This window comes from Haliotis rubra, unplaced genomic scaffold (assembly GCF_003918875.1).
Source record: "Haliotis rubra isolate DU_JTF1 unplaced genomic scaffold, ASM391887v1 Scf167, whole genome shotgun sequence".
In the NCBI taxonomy this organism is placed as follows: Eukaryota; Metazoa; Mollusca; class Gastropoda; order Lepetellida; family Haliotidae; genus Haliotis; species Haliotis rubra.
Window position 1 is genome coordinate 158,545 of NW_025765636.1, and position 25,299 is coordinate 183,843.

The window sequence follows — 25,299 nt, forward strand, 5'->3', positions numbered from 1 at the left end:
TTCAGAGCCAAGATATTCCAGGCCTCCAAGTGTAACATCTGTAACCATCCCCTGGAGCTGCCATCAGTACACTTCCTGTGTGAACCACATTCCTATCACCAACAGTGAGTAGCCCACATTCCTACACGCAAAGTCTCTAGCCTGTTATAATATCAAATAGTCTTGTTTAAGTGGGATTCTGCACAACTTCATGTTTTCACAATACAATATGTGATTGAATATCTTGTAAAGTGAGTGGTTTTATTTAGTATTGCTTTACCTGAGGTATAATTTTGTAGTACTCTGCAACAACCACTTCAGTGTCATGGGGGGTGGGGCAGTGGGATAGCCTAGTGGTTAAAGCGTCCGCTTGTCATGTCGAAGACCTAGGTTTGATTCCCCACATTTCTGGTGTCCCCCTTCATGATATTGCTGGATTATTGCTAAAAGCGGCGTAAAACCATACTCACTCACTCGCTGGTATATTGGCGATAACTGCTGACTGCATCTTGAACATATTTACCTACACCACCTCAGAACTTCCACTCATCACAAAACATTGGTAGTGTTGTGATCTGCATGTGTTTCTATCTGCAGCTGTTTTGAGAGCTAATGCTGAGACTGACACAGAGTGCCCAGTATGTGCTGCAGAAAACAGGTGGGTCGCCTGGCAGGAACAATGTATTATACTCACTCTCACTTAATTATAATACTGTCAAGTATAGTACTGTGGAAGTTTAGTGTGTTCTTTCATTCGGTAGTTAATGTTTGTTGCACTGTTCCAGAAAATGGTGCATTAAAATGGAAATATGTTGTAACATAGCTGTCATTGTATCAGTGCAGGTTAAATTACTTGGGAATGTTTAAATTTCATGATCGTGATTAAAGACAGATCTTTCACTTTGATACAATACTTTAGGAAGGTGAGATGACAATGACAATGGCGGTGGGGTAGCCTAGTGGTTAAAGCGTTCGCTCGTCACGCTGAAGACCCGGGTTCGATTCCCCACATGGGTACAATGTGTGAAGCCCATTTATGGTGTCCACCGCCGTGATGTTGCTGGAATATTGCTAAAAGCGGTGTAAAACCATACTCACTCACTCACTCACAATGACAACATCAGATGATTTTCCTGATCAGCCAATCAGATATTAGACTTGTACATTCTCAGGAATATAGGACTTGCTTGACAGAACAAGATACAAGTGTGTGGTGGTTTGGGTCATGTTCACCTTTCTTCTGAGTGTATGGCAGGAAGCTGTTGTTGATATTTGCTTTGAAACATTTGGTTACCCGTGTTTCTCACTTTTTCAGGAAAATTATGGATATCATACAAGCTCAGGAACAAACAAAGGACATTCATGAACATTTTCACAATCAGGTAAACGTTACGTCTATTGTTTGCGAGGTGAGGTGAATTGTAGTATTAACATATTGTTTAAGATTATTGCACATCTGTAAAACATTGTATGGTGGAAGCTTACTGAAGTTCCATGTGGCAGTTTAATATGGATACTCCACTCAGACAAAATATACAGACTCTACGCTGACCAGTCGTTGTTTCATCCCCTTAATGTCAGACACCAGGCAGGGCAACAACATGTACTTAGGAGATAAGCGTTAGCGTGAGGTTTTAAATGAAACATTTAGCAGCGTTCAACCAACTATAATCACTTCCAAAATGTGAACACAATAGGATTATCTCCATTCTACCATGACATATGCACCATGAATAAAACACTGTTTTAAATATGCACTCATTACCCTTGCGTAGTGTTTTGACAGGCCTAGACTACGACACTTAGAAACTGGACATTACAACATTTACATACTCATACCTTCGGTACTTAGAGTTACTTTGGGTGATTGTTCAGTCATTTCATGTTGGAACCAGGCTGGGTCAATATTTTCCTCCATATCCGATCCAAACACATCAAAGAAATCGCCGAGGTCAAACATAACAGTTTCAGACGACATGTTTGTTTACCTTTGTAACGGTTAATGAGTGCAAAATATTCCTACGCGCAGTGAACCGGCTCTCAGAAGTGGTTATTGAAAAATTTTCACTTCTAAGTTTTTAGTAACAGCCAATCAAAAACGAACATACTTAAATGTCATGGTAGAATGTCTGTTAACATCTTTTAGTGTGACTTGGCTGGGGAACGAACCACCTACCTTCAGATTGGTATCAACAAGACCAAGGAGGCAGTGAAGTGTTGAAGTAATCAATAATGACTTGTGACTTTATGCCTGTAGATGTGCTGTAGATATGCTGTTTGCCTCAGGTGTAAACATTTACACAATTACATGGAAAGTTTGCTTTGTTTTTCAGTTGGAGAGGGCACAAGATGGCTTCTCTGTTGTTGCAGATTATTTTGGTCGAGGAGTGTTTAACAAGGTAATTGTGAAGTCTGAAGTAGTCTCAGCACGTGTTTGTATCAAATGTAACAGCAATTACATTTTATTGTTTCTCTTTTTATGACTGTCACCTGTGCCAACTCTTCCATTGGGAATCACCTGTATTTATGTTGCTTTGCTTGAATCAACAGCCCAAGGGTTGATATATAACAACGATATATATATGTTTCCCATTTGTTATTTCAGGTGACATTAATCACAGACTCCCCTACCCACCAACGGACTCCTCAAGGGAGTCTCTCCTCCAGAATACCCTAGGCCATAGACATGTGGTCAACACAACAAGTCAAAATACCTTATGTCTAAACCAGCATTAAACATGTCTGTGCTGAAACTGTTTTCTCCATGTTTGTCATTAATATTGCCACAGAGAGTGATTGTCAGAAACCATGTTACAGAAAAACAATGGTTGTAACAAGTTTTGTACATGTAGTTCACCTGTTTTGGAGTGAAAAGTAACAGTTAATGTGATGCCAGGTGCCTGGTAGTGGCTGGTGATGATTGAGGATGCATAGTTATGACTTGTGAAGCCTGGTGGTGCTAAGTGAAGCCTGGTGATGCTAAGTGAAGCCTGGCGATGCTAAGTGAAGCCTGGCGATGCTAAGTGAAGCCTGGCGATGCTAAGTGAAGCGTGGTGATGCTAAGTGAAGCTAGCCTGGTGATGCTAAGTGAAGCCTGGTGATGCTAAGTGAAGCTAGCCTGTTGATTCTAAGTGAAGCCTGGCGATGCTAAGTGAAGCCTGGTGATGCTAAGTGAAGCCTGGTGATGCTAAGTGAAACCTGGTGATGCTAAGTGAAGCTAGCCTGGCGATGCTAAGTGAAGCCTGGTGATGCTAAGTGAAGCCTGGTGATGCTAAGTGAAGCATGGTGATGCTAAGTGAAGCCTGGTGATGCTAAGTGAAGCCTGGCGATGCTAAGCGAAGCCTGTCGATGCTAAGTGATGTTAAGTGAAGCCTGGCGATGCTAAGTTTGAAGCCTGGCGATGCTAAGCGAAGCCTGGCGTGCTAAGTGAAGCCTGGTGATGCTAAGTGAAGCCTGGCTGATGCTGCTGCCTGGCGTGCCTGTCGATGCTAAGTGATCTTAAGTGAAGCCTGGCGATGCTAAGTGAAGCCTGGCGATGCTAAGCGAAGCCTGTCGATGCTAAGTGATGTTAAGTGAAGCCTGGCGATGCTAAGTGAAGCCTGGCGATGCTAAGTGAAGCCTGGCGATGCTAAGTGAAGCCTGGCGATGCTAAGCGAAGCCTGTCGATGCTAAGTGATGTTAAGTGAAGCCTTGCGATGCTAAGTGAAGCCTGGCGATGCTAAGTGAAGCCTGGCGATGCTCAGTGAAGCCTGGCAATGCTAAGTGAAGCCTGGCGATGCTAAGTGAAGCCTGGTGATGATGTCTGGCAATGACTTGCAATGTCTGGTGATGGTGAATGATGCAAGGTGTGGTCTGATAATGATTTGTGACTTTAGTAATGTTTGGTGATGATTGTTGATGTCAGGTAATAACTTGCACTGTTTGGTGATGACAGGTCATGTCTAGTAATGCTTGGTGATGTCTGGTGATGCTTGGTGATGTCTGGTGATGCTTGGTGATGTCTGTTGATGTCAGGTAATAACTTGCAATGTTTGGTGATGACAGGTCATGTCTAGTAATGCTTGGAGATGTCTGGTGATGCTTGGTGATGTCTGGTGATGCTTGGTGATGTCTGTTGATGTCAGGTAATAACTTGCAATGTTTGGTGATGACAGGTCATGTCTAGTAATGCTTGGTGATGTCTGGTGATGCTTGGTGATGTCTGGTGATGCTTGGTGATGTCTGTTGATGTCAGGTAATAACTTGCAATGTTTGGTGATGACAGGTCATGTCTAGTAATGCTTGGTGATGTCTGGTGACGTCCAGTGACGTCCAGTGATGATTGGAGAAATATCATCTACACAGAAGTCAATATTTAAAGGATATCTAAAAGCATATAACTTTAGTAATTTTTAAAAGGTGTTAAGGTGAGAGATCTCTATGTGAGAAATATTGCATGATTCTTCCCAGGTGTCACTGAGCACAGTCAAGTGTGGAAAGGTGGCAGAGCAAGGAATGGTTATCTTTATTGTAAACATTATGGACTTCCACAGTGCTACAGCTTCTCCTGAATATGTTGTATTTGTTGACATGGGCCTCCATTCACAAAGCACTAAGGTGATCGTAAGTCACTAAGGTAGCCTTAGTGCAATGTTAAAGATGGGAGTTCAGGTTAACCTTAGTAAAGGTTGTTTCGTGAAAGGAGCCCCAGGGCAGCCTGAAAAAAGAACAATTGTTACACTCCACACTTTCACAACTGGTGTAACAGCCACAGTGTAACATACTGACTACAGCCGTGTGAAGCCGTGTCCCTGGGAAGCAGACCCCTCCAGTTCAGTTTTTGTGAGGCACATCTTTGTCATTCTGTCTCCAGGATCATGCTCATGGCTTGCATTTAAGTGATAGACTTTGAATGTGAGTTCTTCATTGTTTCTGATGCGTTAGTTTTAGGAATCTAAACGTGTGGAGATTGCTTAGACTAAAATGGTTTTCACATGTTTAAGAAATATGCCATGTGATTTAGTGACATCGATGTTCAGTCTAATGTTTAAAAAAATTAAGCTGAGGGTTAGCAGTTGTGCTTATGTGTATGTGCTTTATTGAGAAATTAACAAATATTGCACAAAGACTGAAACATCTACAAAATATTTTACATGAATATTTGTTAAGCCTTAGTATCTTGTATGCAGTTGTAAACATTTCAAGACGAATTGTTAAGTTATTGTTATGTTTGTGTGATGTAAATATCATATGTGCAATATGGAGTGTACTTATGTAAATTTTGTGGAAGTATTTAATTCACATCTATGAAGGAGGAATGCCTCCAAGTGGAGAATACTGTACATTGCATTGAATAAAGAGCTGAAGCTTCATGTTGAAATCTTTTGAATTGTTGCACATGTGAGCTTCAACAAGTCTGTTTTCTGATGTGGTATTGTGACCCTGTGGTCTCTATTGATTGAAGGCACTGTAACTTGTGCTGCAGAGTTTAGTCCCTTAGTCAAGTCAGGATGCTGTGTGGGATCCCAAATATGATCCAAGATCCGACAGAGCATTACCCATATGTGTAGGGTTGATTGAGGTTGCAACTGTGGCCAGTGTTCCACATGTAACTGTCATACCTTGACAATACTGGCATAATATTCAACAGTATTCAAAGTATTCAAAGTGGAAATGTTAGTCCCCTTCAGGGTAGCTGGAGCCTTGATACCTCATACAGCAGCAAAGTTCAGGATATGAATTTCAGTTTCTGTAGATCCATAGTGCCACAACCTGATTTCGAAATTTTAAATCAAAGGTCGCCCAGTGAACCTACTTCAAAGGGTTGTGATTTCATACATTTATTTTTGAAGAAAACATTGGTACTGTTGCATTCCATGGCAACGCCAGAAGCATAATAGTCTTTTTACAAAAGGGGTAAATGTCTGAGACCTGTATCACGCCTGTATCAGGCTGTCCTCCCATGTGTTGATACACTATCATATAACTGGAATTATGTTCAAATACTATGATGATGTATTTGATAATTAAACTATTTGTACCTGTATAGGAGAAGCTTCAAGTCCACAGCCTCACCCACCAGCCATTCTCCCAGTGACAGGCCACCTGTAACTCTTTACTGCTGAATAGTCATTTCCAAATAATTATCCAATTTTACAGCTATTATTGATATAATCTTCATTTGTAGTCTTGGCACTAAAGTTAGTTAACTGCTGTGACCCAATGGGTATGGGATCCAGTTCCGCAGTCTCCGGATCTTCTTTTAAGTTCCCATTGCACCACAGCCTGATGGTGCTTTCTGGTTTCTTACAAGTGGATTAAGTAAACTTTCACTTTGGAACGGATTCCACAAACACCTAATGATATTATCTTTTTGGGCTCCCTCTCTACACTGCCAGCGCAGTTATTGGCATGAGGCATAGGGCATGGGAGTTCGTCTTGCCAGAAGAATTAGGGCTTGGTCATCATGGTCAGTGGTCTTTTGCGGTCTTCCAGTTTGTGGACGATAGTTCACTTACTCGGTGGTCATGTGTGTTTTCTCAAGTCGACTAATGGTTAATAGGGCTTGGGTGATACACTATGTCACGATACGATATTTTATCTGCGATACGATACATATCACGATACATACACCTTGAAAGAATGGCACAGTATTAATGATTTAAAATGAGTAACTCTATCATATGTGAGTATTTTTCTCAAAATAAGTACTTTAACATGTTTGAGATAAAACTGTTTTGAAGAAAAGGTGTATCGTATCGATACACCAGTCGACGATATCGGCTGTATCAAACTTGAATGTATCACGATGTATCGATGAATCGTCCCATCCCTAATGGTTCATGTGGTTATTGTTGTTTATGTTCAAGTTAGCACCAGTGTTGCCACAGGACATGTTTCCACTGACTTGCAAACGTGTATTTTCCAAAAGTCTGCGTCTAGTGTCACGAAAAGTTCATTTTGGTGCTAGTGTGCTTGGTGCCTTTGCAGCGCGTGAACATGCCACCCATAGCTTTTGATATAAGTTCATTTTGGTGCTAGTGTGCTTGGTGCCTTTGCAGCGCGTGAACATGCCACCCATAGCTTTTGATATGTTACATAAACATTCCAGTACGCTAGGGTACGATCGGTTGTTTACACCAAAATTGTATAAATTGCCCCTGGTTTCGGGTGGTGCTATATTAATGCTCATGTGTATGTTACAGAACTGAGTAAACACTAGTTCTTCCGTTTTAGCAGTAGGCCACGCGGTTGTATTAATCAGAGACTATTCACAGAGGTCTGCTGCTCATTTCCCTACTGTGTCTAGACAACACAGTTGATACAACTTGAGAAGTGGGGACATTAACATTGTCTGACAATTATTAACTACCAGATTGGTATACATCATTAAATTTGATTTAGCAGACAAGTAAAGTGTCTGTCGAAGACTTGAATGAACTCTAGACTGCCAATTGACTTGAGCTTCATCTAACTGTATGGTTCGTCTCATCAGACCGATGTTGTTCAAACACAAACGTTACTCAAGGTCTCGTTGCCTTGGTCAGTCCAACTCATCCAGACAGTCCTACATGCCGTACGTGCTCAGGATGTCAAGGTCAACTGGCTGAGAATGCAAGCCTTTGTTACGCAGACGGTCTAATTGGTTTCGATTGTACATCCGAGCTTGTCTGCAAGTCTAGTAATAACCCACGACACAAATTAACAGGAGTCAATACTAAAGTTCCACACACACCAATTATGGATTTGTTACTGGACTGGACAGCGGCACCAGACGTTGTTGATGAGCATCCATTCAGGGCAAGAGATTATAGGTGGTTAAAGAGCTGACCTGTCTTATTGATTACGAATCAAATCTACCTTCCTGGAGAAATGGAACAGTGATCGAGAAGTCCCTATTGTGGGTTGAGGAGATTCTATGGATACTGTACTGGCTAGGATTTCTGTCCATGGTTGCCGAATTCCTGACCACTGATGGACAACAACGCATTGCTTTTACTAACGATAGTATAACATTGTGGCAGGAAGGTACAGTGGTCGAGTTGAAATGTCAGAGACTGCTCTGGAATAGGGTTGAATAGCGTCGCATCACTCTTTGGATTTTGTTAGTAGTCAGTTGGCAGGGTGAGTCTTTTGGTGGGACACCGTTACCAGACGATGTTGCCGAAGTTCAAACATCAGCCACAGACTGATCCTGTAATCCGTACAGTCAGCAAAAACACGTAAAGATAGTTTCATGATAACAGGGACATGCGTGCTTCACAAAGTAAACCTGAAGCTGTCCAAATTCAGATGATCGCACATTTGAAGACGTTCGACATGAAGAAGATGACATGCTACGAGCAGGGCCCCGTTCCTCAAAGCGATCGTAGCGCTAAGGTGATCGTAACTCCAATACTTTAACATAGACTTACGACTGTTGTAGCGCTACGATCGCTTTGAGGAATGGGGCCCTGGTTCGCAATGTGTATCCATATACATGGTACACCATTCTATTAGCAGAATGGCGGATCCCATTTGATGATGATACGGTTATCGGCTGTCGCGGCGTGTGGGGATTAAGATGACTGGGATTGACCCCATTCCCTCATTTAGAAATCCAAAATAGATCCCGAATGATACTACCCCTCATGCAAACGCCTACCACCCCCTCCCCCCCCTTTATATATTGCCTTTGATCTGGGTACCTCTTTGAAGGATGACATACAGTAGACCTCTTCTTTGACAAGATCAGTTTCTAGGCAAAGACTTGTGTTCAGTGTGCGAAATAGTTTCTAAATTTTGCTAGCCAGTCGCTCTAGCTTTGCCTGAAAGTTACTAGCCCACAAAATAATTCACAAGCCCGCAATTTGAATGTAGACACGGGTTTCATCTTTAAGCTGCTAATATGAAGAACAATCTTGCATGATTTAATAGTATGTTATAACTTAACAAGTCGGAGAGAGTGACATATCTACAACATGACCCCATGAAAATTCACTAGCCAGTCGGGCCAGTGACTATGGCGATTTACTGGCCCGACTGGATTTTTACTAGCCACGGGCTAGCGGGCCAGTGGCTATTTCGCACTGCTTGTGTTCGGTTGCATCAATGTAACACTGACGTTCCCAGTAAACGCACCTTATGTGAATACAATATATGGAACACCACTCTAGACGACAAACTGATGCTGGTTCGTAATAATTTATTCATTTTAGTTAAATAGTTTTCAAATACACCACCAACAATTATTCATATATCGTTGGTAAATACATCGTTATCAAAGATGTTTCGAAACTCAGTCATTCGAGACCTTGATCTGATGCCCTTCACAGAAGTGTCGCTCAGATCAACATATCCTAATTAAAACAAGTTAAAGGAACACCCACAACTGGAAGGCTCTGTGTTGCAATAGCAGCACCGACAGTCAAACTATGGGCTTATGAATATAATCGGGTGTTCCTTAACTGCTGTTACGTAATCTATCTGAAAATGTCATGGATGGTCATATGAACAGCCGTAATAGAGAGGTTCCGGATTAAAGGGGTTGCTGTTTTAACTATTCATGTATGTCAAACGCTGTGAGTACTAACATGTCACACACTTATTCTAATCGTCCCCATTAAAAGAAACTGAAAATGAGTGTTTAGTTTTACACTGCTTTTAGCAATATTCCAGCAAGATCACGGCGGGGGGACACCAGAAATGGGCTTCACACATTGTACCCATGTTGAGAATCGAACCCGGGTCTTCGGCGTGACGAGCCAACGTTTTAACCACTAGGCTACCCCACCGCCCAGATACGGAAAGGAAACAATCTGCTAACCGCGTGTATTTACGTCATTGGGTTCAGGCTCGTACGGAAAAGTAACACTTAGTCTCTGAATATATAATAGTAACAAATGAACACATTTAAATTTAAAAGGAGCCACAGTGAGATGGGAAATTCAGAACCTGAGGAAATCTAGACTTGCTGCATTTAGGGCTTTAGCATTGCAGGGAGGGCTAGGCAGTAGGGGAAAATAATGTGGTTCAGGGACTGCGAGGCAAGCTAGTTCGAACGGCTGTACAGGACTTCGCTGACATTTAGCGTACTACGTTTTACTGTATGCGTCTGTTCTTCACATTCCAGTCATATTCTCCTTTATGTCGATTTCTCCACTGCCTTCTTCCACGGGACAATCCGGGTCTTTTTCACACAGTGGACCACAGATGAAGACTCCGAAGTCGCAGCACCTACAGAAGAGGTCGTGGACCCAGCAGACGATCGACGCGAGCTGGCAACAGCCGCCATAGTTTCCGCAGCAGCCGGGATCAGACCCGAGAATGTGCCAACCATTCGAATATGGACATTGGTTCTTCCTGCAAATGGATGATAGTCTCAGTTATTGAGAGGAAACAATTCTTCAGGAAAGTGACACAATTTTGTTGCATAAAAGTGCATCATTAATTAGGGTTGGTTATCGATGTAGATGATTTAGATCGATTATCGATAAATATCGGTGAAGTAACGTTGCGTCATATTGTCAAAATGTCCTAAAGAATTTAATATATTTCAAACTACCAGTGAGGTGAGGTGAGGTGAAATTGGGTTTTACGTCGTGCTTGAGAATATTTCGCTCATATGACGACGTGCATGCGAGTGTATGTGTATGTGCGGCTGCTTGTACTAGCCCAGACTGAAGCTGGTTTTATAGTGCTAGCTCACTGAGATACCATGCCGCAGTGAAGCAAGAATACCCCACTCAGACACATTATACTGACTCCGAGCCGACCAGTCCTTGTTGTACCCATTAATACCGAGCGCCAGGCAGGGGACCAACAAGTACCATATTTTAACGTCTTTTGGTATGATGCGGTCGGGGATCGAACCCGCGACCTTCCACTCTCCGGGCGGACGCTCTAACCACTACACCACGGAGGCGGTCCAAACCAACAGTGCGTGGTGAAACGTTTCTGCATGAATAACTAACAAAACACCTGCCTGAACATAATTTAGAAACAGCCCATGAATAAAAACCTCACTTTTGTATTGCTTGAGTAAATTACAACTTTATTCTCGATATTATCGATGACACTATTTTCATATCGATAATAGTCAAGATTTTTTCTACCGACGATATTTCCCCGTTATCGATCTCTTTAGCCAGCCCTGTTGTGTGCACTGCGAATACACAGCTTCACAATGCATATCATTGGTTTCATTTTTGGTCAGTATATAATAAAAGCAACAATCACTGGGAATCTATGCTCAAATCAGAGTCTGTTAGAAACAAAGCTCATGTTTGTTGTTTATGGCTGCATTTTTCCAGCTGTGTGACGGCGGCCTGTAAATAAACGATTAACTGATGATTGATATCATGAGCACAGGCCCTCGTGTCTTCGAAGATTAAAGAATTTAAAAAAAGATATAAAGAATTTGAGATGACCCCCGACTCGAAATGCTTCACAGTACAATACATATCTTTTTAAAAATGATGTCATCATGACGTCATTGTACTGTGAAGCATGTCGAGTTGGGGGTCATTTCAAGCAAAAGAGTATTTAATCCTCGCAATGACACGAGCCTGTGGTTGGCACCACAGATTACCAGGGATCAGCTCATATGTTTTTCATGTGTAATTCATCTCCAACCTCAACTCATTCACATATATCAGGTATTTGTTATGATTCGTGTGTTACCCATCTACCGCCTGTCCTGAATATTATATACATTCTCGATTTTGTTGTGGGATATTTATGCCTTGGTATCATTAAAAAAACTACTCTTACTTATGCACACTTATTAAAAACACCCCAGTATTTTCTTTAAAATACTTTCTATATTTTCCGAAATGGGCTTCACACATTGTACCCATGAGGGGAATCAAACCCAGGTCTTCGGCGTGACGAGCGAACGCTTTAACCACTAGGCTACCACACCGCCTCTCGATATAAAGGCATCCATGATATAGTTTAATGGTTTGACGTGCAAAAGAATTGCCTTCCTACAAAACAATGTAAATAGTTTGAAAAGAGTTCTTGTTGGAACTTTGCAAAGTCACAAACATTGCGTATACATTTCCGAAACGCCAAAGATATTCTACCCTAATGCCCGCGTCTTACGTTAGTCGCTCAACAGAGACTTTTCAGTCAATGTTGGCCGGTTAATGACAAGTGATAATCCAAACACTTTAAACATGTACGGAGTTTTTCGAAGATATTCCCAAAACACTAAATGTGTATTTTCTGTGAAGGTCAGTTTAGTTATAGTTTTCATTCCGTCTTAGTATAGATACAGAAATGATGCAGAACTATTTTAACTATCTCGCGATAATCAAGTTCCTATCAAACATGCTGTGCAACTCACGATGTGCAGTTGTGTCGTTCACAGGCTGTCCTCCACGCTCGTTCCTTCACTTTAAACTCGTTCAGAATTGCTCTTGTACCTACAGACGGAAAAATATCAACCATAACCTATGTGTGTTGACACAAAATGGCGTCCAGTGACAATCCACAAGGCTTAACATGGCGTTAAGGGACAAGACTTAACATGGCGTTAAGGGACAAGGCACAAAATGGCGTCCAAGCTCGAGGCAAAACAAGGCTTAACCTGGCGTTAAGGGACAAGGCTTAACATGTCGTTAAGGGATAACGCACAACATGGCGTTAGGGGACAAGGCTTAACATGGTGTTAAGGGACAAGGCACAATATGTCGTTAAGGGACAATGGTGTTAAGGGACAAGCCTTCACATGGCGTTAAGGGACAATGGTGTTGAGGGACAAGCCTTCACATGGCGTTAAGGGACAATGGTGTTGAGGGACAAGCCACAACATGGCGTTAAGGGACAATGGTGTTGAGGGACAAGCCACAACATGGCGTTTAGGGAAAATGGTGTTGAGGGACAAGCCACAACATGGCGTTAAGGGACAATGGTGTTGAGGGACAAGGAACAACATAACGTTAAGGGACAAGCCACATCATGGTGTTAAGGGCTTAACATGGCATTAAGGGACAAGGCACAGCATGGCGTCAAGGGACAAGGCACACCATGGCGTCAAGGGACAAGACACACCATGGCGTTAAGGGACAAGCCACAACATGTCGTTAAGGAACAATGGTGTTGAATGACAAGCCACAACATGGCGTTAAGGGACAATGGTGTTGAGGGACTAGCCACAACATGGCGTTAAGGGACAATGGTGTTAAGGGACAAGCCACAACATGGCGTTAAGGGACAATGGTGTTAAGGGACAAGGAACAACATAACGTTAGGGACAAGCCACATCATGGTGTTAAGTGACAAGGGCTTAGCATGGCATTAAGGGACAAGGCACACCATGGCGTCAAGGGACAAGGCACAACATGGCGTCAAGGGACAAGGCACAACATGGCGTCAAGGGACAAGGCACAACATTGCTTCAAGGGACAGGGCACAACACGGCGTCAAGGGACAAGGCACAACACGGCGTCAAGGGACAAGGCACAACATGGCGTCAAGGGACAAGGCACAACATGGCGTCAAGGGACAAGGCACATCATGGCGTCAGGGGACAGGGCACATCATGGCGTCAAGGGACAAGGCACAACATGGCGTCAAGGGACAGGGCACAACATTGCTTCAAGGGACAGGGCACAACATGGCGTCAAGGGACAGGGCACAACACGGCTTTAAGGGACAGGGCACATCATGGCGTCAAGGGACAAGGCACAACATGGCGTCAAGGGACAGGGCACAACATGGCGTCAAGGGACAAGGCACAACACGGCTTTAAGGGACAAGGCACAACATGGCGTCAAGGGACAAGGCACATCATGGCGTCAAGGGACAAGGCACAACATGGCGTCAAGGGACAAGGCACAACACGGCGTCAAGGGACAAGGCACAACATGGCGTCAAGGGACAAGGCACAACATGGCGTCAAGGGACAAGGCACAACACGGCATTAAGGGACAGGGCACAACACGGCGTCAAGGGACAAGGCACAACATGGCGTCAAGGGACAAGGCACAACATGGCGTCAAGGGACAAGGCACAACATGGCGTCAAGGGACAAGGCACAACATGGCGTCAAAGGACAAGGCACAACACGGCATTAAGGGACAAGGCACAACATGGAGTCAAAGGACAAGGCACAACATGGCGTCAACGGACAAGGCACAACATGGCGTCAAGGGACAAGGCACAACATGGCGTCAAGGGACAAGGCACAACACGGCGTCAAAGGACAAGGCACAACATGGCGTCAAGGGACAAGGCACAACATGGCGTCAAGGGACAGGGCACAACATGGCGTGAAGGGACAAGGCACAACATGGCGTCTAGGGACAAGGCACAACATTGCTTCAAGGGACAGGGCACAACATGGCGTCAAGGGACAAGGCACAACATGGCGTCAAGGGACAGGGCACAACACGGCGTCAAGGGACAAGGCACAACATGGCGTCAAGGGACAAGGCACAACATGGCGTCTAGGGACTGGGCACAACACGGCGTCAAGGGACAGGGCACAACATGGCGTCAAGGGACAAGGCACAACATGGCGTCAAGGGACAAGGCACAACATGGCGTCAAGGGACAGGGCACAACATGGCGTCAAGGGACATGGCACAACATGGTGTCAAGGGACAAGGCACAACATGGCATTAAGGGACAGGGCACAACATGGCGTCAAGGGACAAGGCACAACATGGTGTCAAGGGACAAGGCACAACATGGCGTCAAGGGACAAGGCACAACACGGCATTAAGGGACAGGGCACAACATGGCGTCAAGGGAAAAGGCACAACACGGCATTAAGGGACAGGGCACAACATGGCGTCAAGGGACAAGGCACAACATGGCGTCAAGGGACAAGGGACAACATGGCGTCAAGGGACAAGGCACAACACGGCATTAAGGGACAGGGCACAACATGGCGTCAAGGGACAAGGCACAACATGGCGTCAAGGGAGAAGGCACAACATGGCGTCAACGGACAAGGCACAACACGGCGTTAAGGGACACGGCTTTACCTGGAGTTAAGGGACAACGCATTACCTGGCGATAAGGATCAGGAACGAAGCATAATCAGAATTGAACATGGACAAGGTGAGATTAGTGGGAGGTACTATATCAGTATGGGGAGGTAAAACCTCCTGACAGGGAGGTAGTATCTCTTGACAGAAAGGCTGCATCTGTGGATGGGGAGGCAGTATCTCTGGATGGGGATGTAGTAACTTTAGACAGTGAGGCAATATCTCCGGATGTGGAGATAGTGTATGTGGATGGAGAGCTAGTGTCCGTGGACGGGAAGACAGTAGTTCTGGACGGAGAGTCAGTATTTCTTACTTCTGTTTCTGATCCTTGTGGCGTCCACCATCATGACCATGACAACAAGTGCCATGACAACCCGGCACATGAGTTGACGCATCTCAGTCGGGAACTGGAAGGAGAACGAGCTGTCACTTTGTATGTTGCAATGATAGAGTACAGAACAGGGCAACAAAGGATCTGGTATCCAGGAAACTGTTTGATGAGGAAAGATTTGACCTGTCACGACAAGTGTTCAGTTTGTAAATCGCCTGCAAGTAACACAGAGTTATACCCCATCGAAAAAGGTTAAACTAGAAATTGGAACCTCTAGATTGGGGAAGTTATTTAAAACAAGAAGAAAATAACGTTATCAACAGCGTATGTGCTTCGTGCGGAACACGGGCCTTCTGGCTGATGTAAAGACGTAATATTGAGGACGTAAACAGCCTTTATCAAACGCCATTTCATCAAAACACTCAGGAAGGTCAACAACTTGTTTCCATGCTTAAAATAGCCTCCATGTTGCTGAGAACCAATGCACCGAAGAAATACCACAAAATACATGTAATGTCGCATACATTAATCTTTGTGTGGTTTGCCAATCTCTTTACTGTGTCATTTCGATCATTCCGATCAATATAACATAACGATCCAGTATCTTGAGAGAAAGTGTACAGACTTCTCGCCACGAACTGTGTTGATGAACCACGCCAATGTGACGGCCAGATGGGCAGGTTTGTTTTGGGGTTTATTTGGAGAAATAACACATGGCGTCTGCATCGGAAACGTTGCCGTGTGGCGGAACCAGCAACAGAAGAACTAATTCACGTGATGCCATCCACTACATGTTTGTATAGAACAGTGCCCTATAAACACACATTGGGTTCAACAAAGGTCTTCTAGGAGTTGATGATAAAATGGTTTCTTGGTTTTCATCTTCTTATCAATATTATGTTTATATTTTTTTCGAATTTATAATAAGCCTTAGTTTTTTTTCAGTATAGGAAACAGTATTATTGTCTTGGATCATCGTTGATTTTCTGTGGTCTATTCATATTACTTTCGCTGATGATTTGTTATTTACCCTTAATGGCTCCATTTGAGGTGGAGACTGGTTATCATCTGGCGTTGACGTTCTGTATATGTGAGTGAGTGAGTATGGTTTTACGCCGCTTTTAGCAATATTCCAGCAATATCAAGGCGGGGGACACCAGAAATAGCCTTTACACTCTGTATCTGTATTGTTAGTAGTAGCATGGCATGTTTGTTGTTTAGTCTGAGACTATATTCACCGTATCTATATATACCACTCAGAGTTTACTGAGGATCGCCACTATAAAGGTAATACGTCAAATGCATGCATCTCTTGAAATGGCCATGGACAATATTGCCTGAAGACATGTTTAAAGAAACATCATTGTCACGTGACAAACAATGTCAACAAACACCATGTGAGCAAAAGTCAGTCAAATCACACGTCAAATAAGATTACAGTCCAAAACTGAAACGTCAACAAGTTCACTCTTCAGTAAGAGCATTGCCGGATTCTAGTAGAATAGCCCGGACGACAGGTCATCGTGAGAAGGCGATCAGTTGTTAGTTCCACATGTGTTCAGCATGGCTGAGGCCTGGTGACCGGGGAGGCTACTTCATTCAGACAATGGTCGAATTCCTACTCAAGTCCCTTACTCAATGATGTGCGATTTTGATAATGAGGATGAAGTTCTGTCAGATTTTCTAGCATACGGTCGCACGTACACATGCAGATTGTCATCCCTGTTGGACTGCTGAAGGACATGGAGATCGGTCATCCAGCTGTGCTAATCCAGCCTCAAATTGTGATTTATCCCCATCCATAGCGGTCATGTTCAGCTTCGTGGAATCTTGAAACCTCTTGTCTACGAACAGTAGACGTTCTCTAAAGCTTAGAGAGTATGTCGATTAATTGGTGAAAAGTCACGGAACCCAGTCCTTGTCGGTACAGCTGACGTGATCTTCAGTCCACTCCATACATTTATGCCTGTGATGTCGTGTCTGTGGGATGCAAATGCTCGCCCACGGTGAAACCAGCCTTACGGGCTGTGACATATGTTAACACCACTGAAGTTCCGCCGCTCATTTCTGAGCGTTGTTGCAGTCACAAAGTGATTCCGTCTTGCTTTAATAGTCAGGAGGAACCTCTCTTCTGCGGCATGGCTGAACGCTATCGACCACATGCTGGGGACATGATACAAACGTCCAGTATTGATTCCATGCCTTACTGATCACACTTTGGCTGACACCGACGACGTTTTCATCGCGACTTTGTGTTGACCCTGTTTGCATGCCTGCCGTTGCATCTACCTAATTCTAATTCGGCAAACGACGCCTTTGACGCTGAGGTGACATTAGCACATTCTGTTTTTGCAATCCTCAGGTGCACATGTTCTGCTCCTGGATACATCCAAACACATGTTTTCAAGCATGTCGATGACCCTATCCTCAACTGCATATATGTCCGTTAATCCCAAAATGTGAAGTCCTGTACGGGTTACCAAATGATTTTGTGCCGCAATGTTTAAATCTGTATTTGTTCGATGATATTTTTCATATTATCACAGACCAGTCCTTAGCAAATTTTGAGTAGTATATTCAACCGAAGGACACATTGTACTAGATATTGTTGCCTACACACGATCACTGCTCATCACGTGAAGCCTTGTTATGGAAATAACTCGGTGCATATTTATATCGTACATATATAAATGTGTAAAAGGTGACGCGTGTATTTAGGTTTCTTCAAACAAATGCTTCACCCATGCTTACCTATGTCATCTAGCTCAGATTTGAGTACACTGACAAAAAGAATGAAAATACTGATAAGATATTATACAAGAACTATGTTCCCCAGAAGAGCCAATCAAACATTGCTTTCAAGTACGTAACGCAATGAATGTATTCAGTGAATGTATTCATTATTTTAACGAAACCCTGTTTTCAATGATGTGAGTTTATGAAAGTGAACCATTAAAAATATATATTAATACCATAGATTCAGTCGTACTTACGATCGTGTGCCACGAACTGCATTCACTGCAAAGGGTGACTTTAAGAAATAAAGTTAACTATTTTAAACACATCACCATTACGTTCTTCATCAGTTTCTTCTCGTGTTATACAACATCCCTTTATCTTCACAGGTACAATACAAATGATATAACACTTTGTATGCCATGAATATACACTCTCCTGTACGGGTGATGCCGTGTAGGACAGAAAGTACCGATGATAACTGCACCTGGTATTAAATACCGATACTGCACCTGGTATGGAATAAACAGTTTACAACAATAGCCTACCTGTATAAAATCCACAGCGTGGTAAATCAATTCCTAAATAATCCTGGATATGAGACAATGTGATAGCCAGGGTCTGTAACGCCTGTCTTGATTCGGTGCAGACATTGTTGTTTTGGCAAGAGGCGAAAAAAGTTTCGGTAACAAACTTGGCGGCGGGATCTACACGGGTTTTGGAACACCTGACCAAAGCCTAGTGCCAAGGGTAACTCAGTGGATACTGTAGCGAAATATCATGTTTATAGTGTAATACTTACGACTGCAAGAATGACGATGATAGGTCGATAATGCAAATACTAATTAAAATACAAATACTACTACTACTACAACAACTTCTACTACAGCTGAAAATTATATTAATGATAATAATGATGATATCGTTAATAATAACGATAATCAAAATACTAGTATACAAATACTACTACTACTACTACTACAACTTCTACTACAGCTGAAAATAATATTAATGATAATAATGATGATAGCGTTAATAATAACGATAATCAAAATATACATATATATATTATATGTATATGATGAAGATAAAAATTAATATATATGATGATAATAATCATAGTCAGCGCCTTGAGCATGCACTAGTTGCGTGGATATGTGCGCTATATAAATATCCTATAATAATATAATAATCATATGTTGAAGATTCTTATTAGCAAATGATGATTATACAAATGCATTAATTTACAATATCAAGGAGTAAAGCACCTGTTGGAAAAAAGGACTACGAATAAAGAATATCACATTCCAATAACTTTATGCATCAGTAGGCGAAATCATGGAAACAAAGGAATCTTTCTTATAAGACAGAACTAGTAGTGTCATGCCGCCTGTATTTCCCACCTGTGGTATACGCGTACTGTGTAGCCCTAACAACGTGCTGGTGACCTACAATAGGTCAGGCTAATCCAAGAAGCCATGATTCCGTCAGTACAGCATACATTTGATGAGCGCAAGACTCGGAAATAATAAACACTTGAATCGGGAATTAATACTTTGAGCTTACACCGGTGATATAATCACGCTGTTAGTTTCCACTATTCCTTTACTCTTCTGAGTGTTTTGTTAAACAGTCTTGGTGATCTTTAAGTGAATCCGAGATTGGCGTTACTTTTTACTAAAAATCAAAAACACGCATCAACAAAACACTTCTGTTGTAAAAACCATAGTTCGTGGAACAGCTGGGAGTTATGCCAAAACCACATACTGTTGGAAATGGTTACATCCTTGCAAGGTGTCACTGCATTGCATCCAGCTAACAGTCAACACTTTTTTATGCAATAACAGACACAATAGAACGTGTCCGACCAGTTACTCTAAGGGTTTGTATAACGCTGTTTGCTCGTAACGTTTCGATTAAAAGCTTTCTATATAAGCTTGTTTCCCTCGCGGGGAACCTTTACAGCTAATATCTCTCGATAGGATGAGTTACCTTTGAAGTAGGCAGTGTGTAATATACAATTAATTCGCTTTAATATGAACGTTTCCGTTCACAGTGATATCACCTGTATGTTTTTATATTCATGGGTTTAGAGGCTCTTCAAACAGGTCCTTCACCAGTGTTGCTTTGGTTCAGATGACCTTCCAAGCGGTCCTTTACCATAACACTCTGGGTTTAGATGATTTTCCATGTGGGCCTTCACCCACGTTGCTTCGCGTTAGATCTTGTTTGCAAATGATCCTGGTCCCAAGAAATCTGGTTGTAGATGCTACATCTCACTACTCTTTCATCCAAGACAGCGTTTCAGGTTTACGTCCACTTCCAGCTGTCCTTTGGTGGAGTTGAAATGGTTTCTCAGTCGCCCCGACTCGAACTGACGTGGTTTTCGGTCGCCCCGACTCGAACTGACGTGGTGTTCTGGTCGCCCCGACTCAAACTGACGTGGTTTCTCGGTCGCCCCGACTGGAACTGACATGGTTTCTCGGTCGCCCCGACTCGAACTGACGCGGTGTTTCGGTCGCCCCGACTCAAACTGGTCTGGGGTCTCGGTCGCCCCGACTCGAACTGACGTGGTTTCTCGGTTGCACTGATTCGAACTGAGGTGGTTTCTAGGTCGCCCCGACTCGAACAGACATCGCTTGTCGGTGACCCCGACTAGAGCTCACGTGGTTTTGTCGATCGCCTCGGTTTGAACTGACATGGTCTCTCAGTCGCCCCGAGTCGAACTGACCTGGTTTCCCGGTGGCCCCGAGACAAGTTGACGTGTTCTCTCAGTCACCCTGAGTCGAACTGACATGGTTTCTCGGTCGCCCCGACTCAAACTGACCTGGTTTCCCGGTGGCCCCGAGACAAGTTGACGTGGTCTCTCAGTCGCACTGATTCGAACTGACATGGTTTCTCGGTCGCCCCGACTCAACCTGATGTGGTTTCTCGGTCATAGTGTAAAGTGTTTTGAAGTGACGTTCACCAAGAGTTCTTTAATAGGTTCTGTGATGCACTGATGAATCAGATAATAACACATAATGACAATACAGACAGTCACAACACACGGGCTGTACATGATGATGCATAATCACGAGTGTCTGTCGCAGCTAGACGTCACGTGCTTTCAATTTGTTGGGTTGTACAAAAATGTCTCCCGAAGGAATACAATAGCACAATAGAAAGAGATGGCATGCATGGCACATATCTAACTTAATTTGTAGTTATTCTCCTCGTAGAAGTACGATTAGCGGGTAAGATTTTTCTTGTTTAATCTCGAGTTACACTTCTAACTCTGCGGTATTTGTGCGAACCTTTGCAAATTGCCCTCTATACTCAATGAGATCAATATGCCAATATTTGTGTGACAGAGTTTTGTTTTATATGTTTGTTATTTGTTTGTTTGTCCAGCTATATGGCGGCGGTATGTAAATAATCGAATCTGGACCAGACGATCCAGTGATCAACAGCCTGAGCATCGATCTATGCAATTGGGATATCATGACATGTCTGACCGCCCGATCCGGTTAGTCACCTCTTATGACAAGCGTGGGTTCCTGAAAGCCCATTCTTACTCGGATCTTCACGGGTCGTGTTATAAAGTACTGAGAACCGTGACAGCAGGAAAGGCGACAGTATTGTATCTCGGACATTTAAGGCGCCGCAATTCTCTTTGCTGAGATGTGTCTCTTTGGCGTAGAAGAAACCTATGATGTTTAATTCAAATCACCGATTTGCCCTGGTTATATTTCTATGTATGTCATGATAATAATAACAATCACAGCTGCTGTTACAATACACCAAGGGGAACGGGCCAAGGTCTAAGGCGCCGCAATTAGCTATGCAAAGTAGCGTCCCCTGGGCATCCAGTAAATGAAGAACGTGGGTTCGAATCCATGTTTTTGGTCTGTCAGGATCAGGGTTTCACCGCTAGAACGTTTCACGTCTTGGGTCTGCAGCGCTCTAGCTTTTCACCCTCGCATCAACTTAACACGCTACGTATGTGTACAGTGACGTAAAAACTCACTCACTCACTCATGTAACCAACACCATGATTTCACCATGACATTAGATTGTTTAGCGAATTGTTTCACGTTCATAAGCTGTAAGGAAGATTATTTGTCAATGGCGTTTACTACAAGTTGTCCATCGTACAATAGCGTTTTAGATATTTAATTGTCCCGTGTCTGTAGCGTGACACAAGTCTATGGTAGTAAGTTGTTCGTGTGCAGGGTATACATGGGATTATTACGAAAGTCGCCCTGTGTCCCAATCCATACAAATTGAATTACTAATCGTGGGAGTGCCAGACGACGCTGTAGCTGTCGGTGACGTTCGCATAGGAACCAGCCAGAGAATGCTGCCAAGTTTTCTGTGTACCTTGACGTTAACTATTGGGGCTTACTTCATAGAAAAGATACTACTTGTCGACCACATGTTTAAGTACACATACCCACCTTCCACCCATATAAACACGCCTCTCTTCTATCTACATAAACGCGCCCAGGTTCTATCTACATAAACAGGACTGTCTTTTACCTAAGTACACCAAGCCTCCGTCCAGTCAACATGTCTTTGTTCTACCTATATAAACATGATTATTCTCTAATTAAAGAAAAATGACTATCTGCTACATATCTACCATCTATCCCTTTCTACATACCTATACTAACATAAGCAGTTGTACTGGATATCGGCGTTATACAAATGTTTGTATGTATGTATGTATCATGCATTTGCCCTTCTACCGACCTTTTGTTACCTACACATGCCTATCAATCCATCTTTTACACTTTACTCTCTGCCTACACAAAACATGTACCAAAACTTCTGCCTATACACAATATACATTGTATTCTTACAAACACACCTATACCTACGTTCTACCTACTTTCATATTTACACCGATACTAACACTTTATAGCACATAACACCTTATCTGTCCTCTACCTTCATACATGTATGGGGCGGTGGGATAGCCCGGTGGTTAAAGCATTCGCTCGTCACGCCGAAGGCCCGGGTTCGATTCCCCACATGGGTACAATGTGTGAAGCCCTTTTTGGTGTCCCCCGCCGTGATATTGCTAAAAGCGGCGTAAAACTAAACTCACTCAATCGTACATGTATAGTACCTATCTGCCAACGTCTTTTACCCACACCTATCTCGCCAAATATCTATATATAACTATGTGTACATTAGCAGTGTGTTAATCTGAGGACGACTAATCTGACGAGCTCAGGCACTTGAAGCATGTTGTTTCCCAATACTCTTCAATAACAGATACAAATATGACGCATTGTCTCTCCCTCGATTACTGTTGAGTATTAACTAGCTGAATTACTATGTAATTTAACCTTCATGCATACAGAATAATACATATTGCACCTACCCTTGATCGCTCTCTGTGAGATAGCAAATGATGACTCGGAACTAAATACCTCGGCGATAAGTCATCATGTTATATGTATCAATAACGGTATTCCCGTCCGGACATCAGTCTATGTATAGTGGCGTTACAATGCTTGTCGGTGCAGTATGGTGTGAAGTATGTCGTATTCCATAGTATTCCTTTCCGCCCAGCCAGTACTGACACTCACACCCCCTCGGGCCTGTTTGATATAGCTCTATTGGTTCCTTCCGTCGCTTTGACAATGATTGCTTTAGTAGCGTATCTGTCGTGACAAGCAATATATATGTATTTCCGGAGGATCGTGTTTAAGGACGCCTACTACCTCAATATCCCGTTAATACGGACATCTGTTAATCTGAACGATTTGTTCTGTTCGGCAACGACATGCTTAAGGACTTGTTATTATAATAACCTCTTTAATTAAAAGGGGCGGTGGGGTAGCCTAGTGGTTAAAGCGTTCGCTCGTCACGCCGAAGACCCAGGTTCGATTCCCCACGTGGGTACAATGTGTTGCCCATTTCTGGTGTCCCCCGCCGTGATAGTGCTGGAATATTGCTAAAAGCGGCGTAAAACTAAACTCACTCACTCACTCTTTAATTAAAATCATGCGAAATGCGATGTTTCTGTAACGGTGCTGATAACTTCACAAACGCACTCACTTTCTCTTGCACTGAACGGATCAGTCCTGATACCATTGAATGAAATCATTATTTCGTGTGCTTCATCTGCCTATTATCTTCATTGGATTCCTAAGGCATAAATATAAAGGTGGCTTTCAATACAAAAAGAGCAATGTGATTTTAAATACCTTCTTTTTAATTTATGACCACCGCTATGTATTCGATTGTTCAGGATTCCGCAAAAGATTTGTTTTAATGATATATATACATTAAATAATCCTTTTCCACGTCATTTGACGAGGGATATATCATATTTCACTGGACACTCAGAATATTCTTCATATATCAATTCCATAACAAATCATATGATATCATTTTCATCGTTCCAGAGTGTAATTACAAAACAGGAAGTCAAAAAGACTTTGTCACAAGAGACGCTTACAATTATGGGCAGATAATTGGGGGGAAGGTAAGAAAATACTCCTATCAAAGCGCTACGTTCATTGCCGTGAAATATCACGTGTTATGTTCATTGACATAAAAATATAATGCTTCTCAACTTAAAACACTATCTTTCACAGTGAATTATATATATGATAAATGTGTAATCCCTAACCCCTGGGTTAAACGTTCCTTCTCACATTTTTCAATTGTTCTTTGGTCAAACTTTTCATACATATATACACCAGATGGGAAGTGTTCGTTGACGTATATATGTTGGTTGGTTTGTTGTTTAACGCCGCACTCAGCAATATTCCAGCTATATGGCGGCGGTCTGTAAATAATCGAGTCAGGACCAGACAATCCAGTGATAAACAGCATGAGCATCGATCTACGCAAATGGGATACGATGCCACGTGGCAAGAGAGCCTGACCACCTGATTCCGTTAGTCGCCTCATGGGTTATATAAAATCAATTCTAACCCGGACCTTCACAGGTCGGAGGTAATTCTAATGCAGCAACACTAAAAGCAGGAATCAAGAGACAGTGTAAAACGTTTCACGTGATCCATCAATCTTAGGCGCTTTCGTAACCACAACTTACATTTGTAGTGCGCAACTACTAAAGGTTTCATCATGTCAAGTCGCTTTAAACATAACATGTTCAACTCTTCAAGGTAAGTTTTGGAGGTGACGTGATGGGAAGAAAAGAAGTGCCTGCCCACATTCCTATGCATTAATGTTACCATATAGCGTTCAAGACGAATACCATTTCTGTCCTATTTGCCCAGCTTATGACACTTTAAGACCTTTACATCTACCAAAACACTGTCTTGCAAATGG

The 25,299-nt window shown here is 42.9% G+C and overlaps 2 protein-coding genes and 2 long non-coding RNA genes across 6 annotated transcripts in view; 2 read left to right on the forward strand and 2 right to left on the reverse strand.

Moving 5' to 3' along the window:
- The window catches only part of LOC124272168 (vacuolar protein sorting-associated protein 11 homolog), a 29,930-nt gene extending 27,198 nt beyond the window's left edge, over window positions 1–2,732 (forward strand). Inside the window, 6 exon segments of the mRNA XM_046707308.1 lie at window positions 6–104; window positions 577–586; window positions 588–637; window positions 1,295–1,361; window positions 2,313–2,378; window positions 2,585–2,732. Coding sequence (XP_046563264.1) covers window positions 6–104; window positions 577–586; window positions 588–637; window positions 1,295–1,361; window positions 2,313–2,378; window positions 2,585–2,656 — 364 coding nt within the window. The 3' untranslated portion in view covers window positions 2,657–2,732.
- A 167-nt stretch (window positions 2,733–2,899) lies between these two features.
- LOC124272169 lies at window positions 2,900–3,278 on the reverse strand. 2 transcript variants are annotated; one of them, XR_006897267.1, is made up of 2 exons: window positions 3,178–3,278; window positions 2,900–3,097 (listed from the first exon to the last, which is right to left on the reverse strand). It is a non-coding gene; the product is annotated as an uncharacterized LOC124272169 (long non-coding RNA). The 2 variants fall into 2 exon arrangements; XR_006897266.1 differs by having other exon boundaries at window positions 2,900–3,137.
- A 201-nt stretch (window positions 3,279–3,479) lies between these two features.
- LOC124272170 lies at window positions 3,480–5,330 on the forward strand. The gene is made up of 2 exons (XR_006897268.1): window positions 3,480–3,844; window positions 3,914–5,330. It is a non-coding gene; the product is annotated as an uncharacterized LOC124272170 (long non-coding RNA).
- A 3,798-nt stretch (window positions 5,331–9,128) lies between these two features.
- On the reverse strand, window positions 9,129–23,526 carry LOC124272174. 2 transcript variants are annotated; one of them, XM_046707311.1, is made up of 4 exons: window positions 23,375–23,526; window positions 15,250–15,343; window positions 12,287–12,365; window positions 9,129–10,299 (listed from the first exon to the last, which is right to left on the reverse strand). In XM_046707311.1, exons 2-4 carry the CDS (start codon window positions 15,329–15,331, stop codon window positions 10,059–10,061), a joined length of 402 nt encoding a protein of 133 aa, XP_046563267.1. In that variant the 5' UTR covers window positions 15,332–15,343; window positions 23,375–23,526; the 3' UTR covers window positions 9,129–10,058. The 2 variants fall into 2 exon arrangements, with proteins under 2 accessions (XP_046563267.1, XP_046563268.1); XM_046707312.1 differs by lacking the exon at window positions 23,375–23,526 and adding an exon at window positions 18,552–18,727.
- Window positions 23,527–25,299: the final 1,773 nt, after the last annotated feature.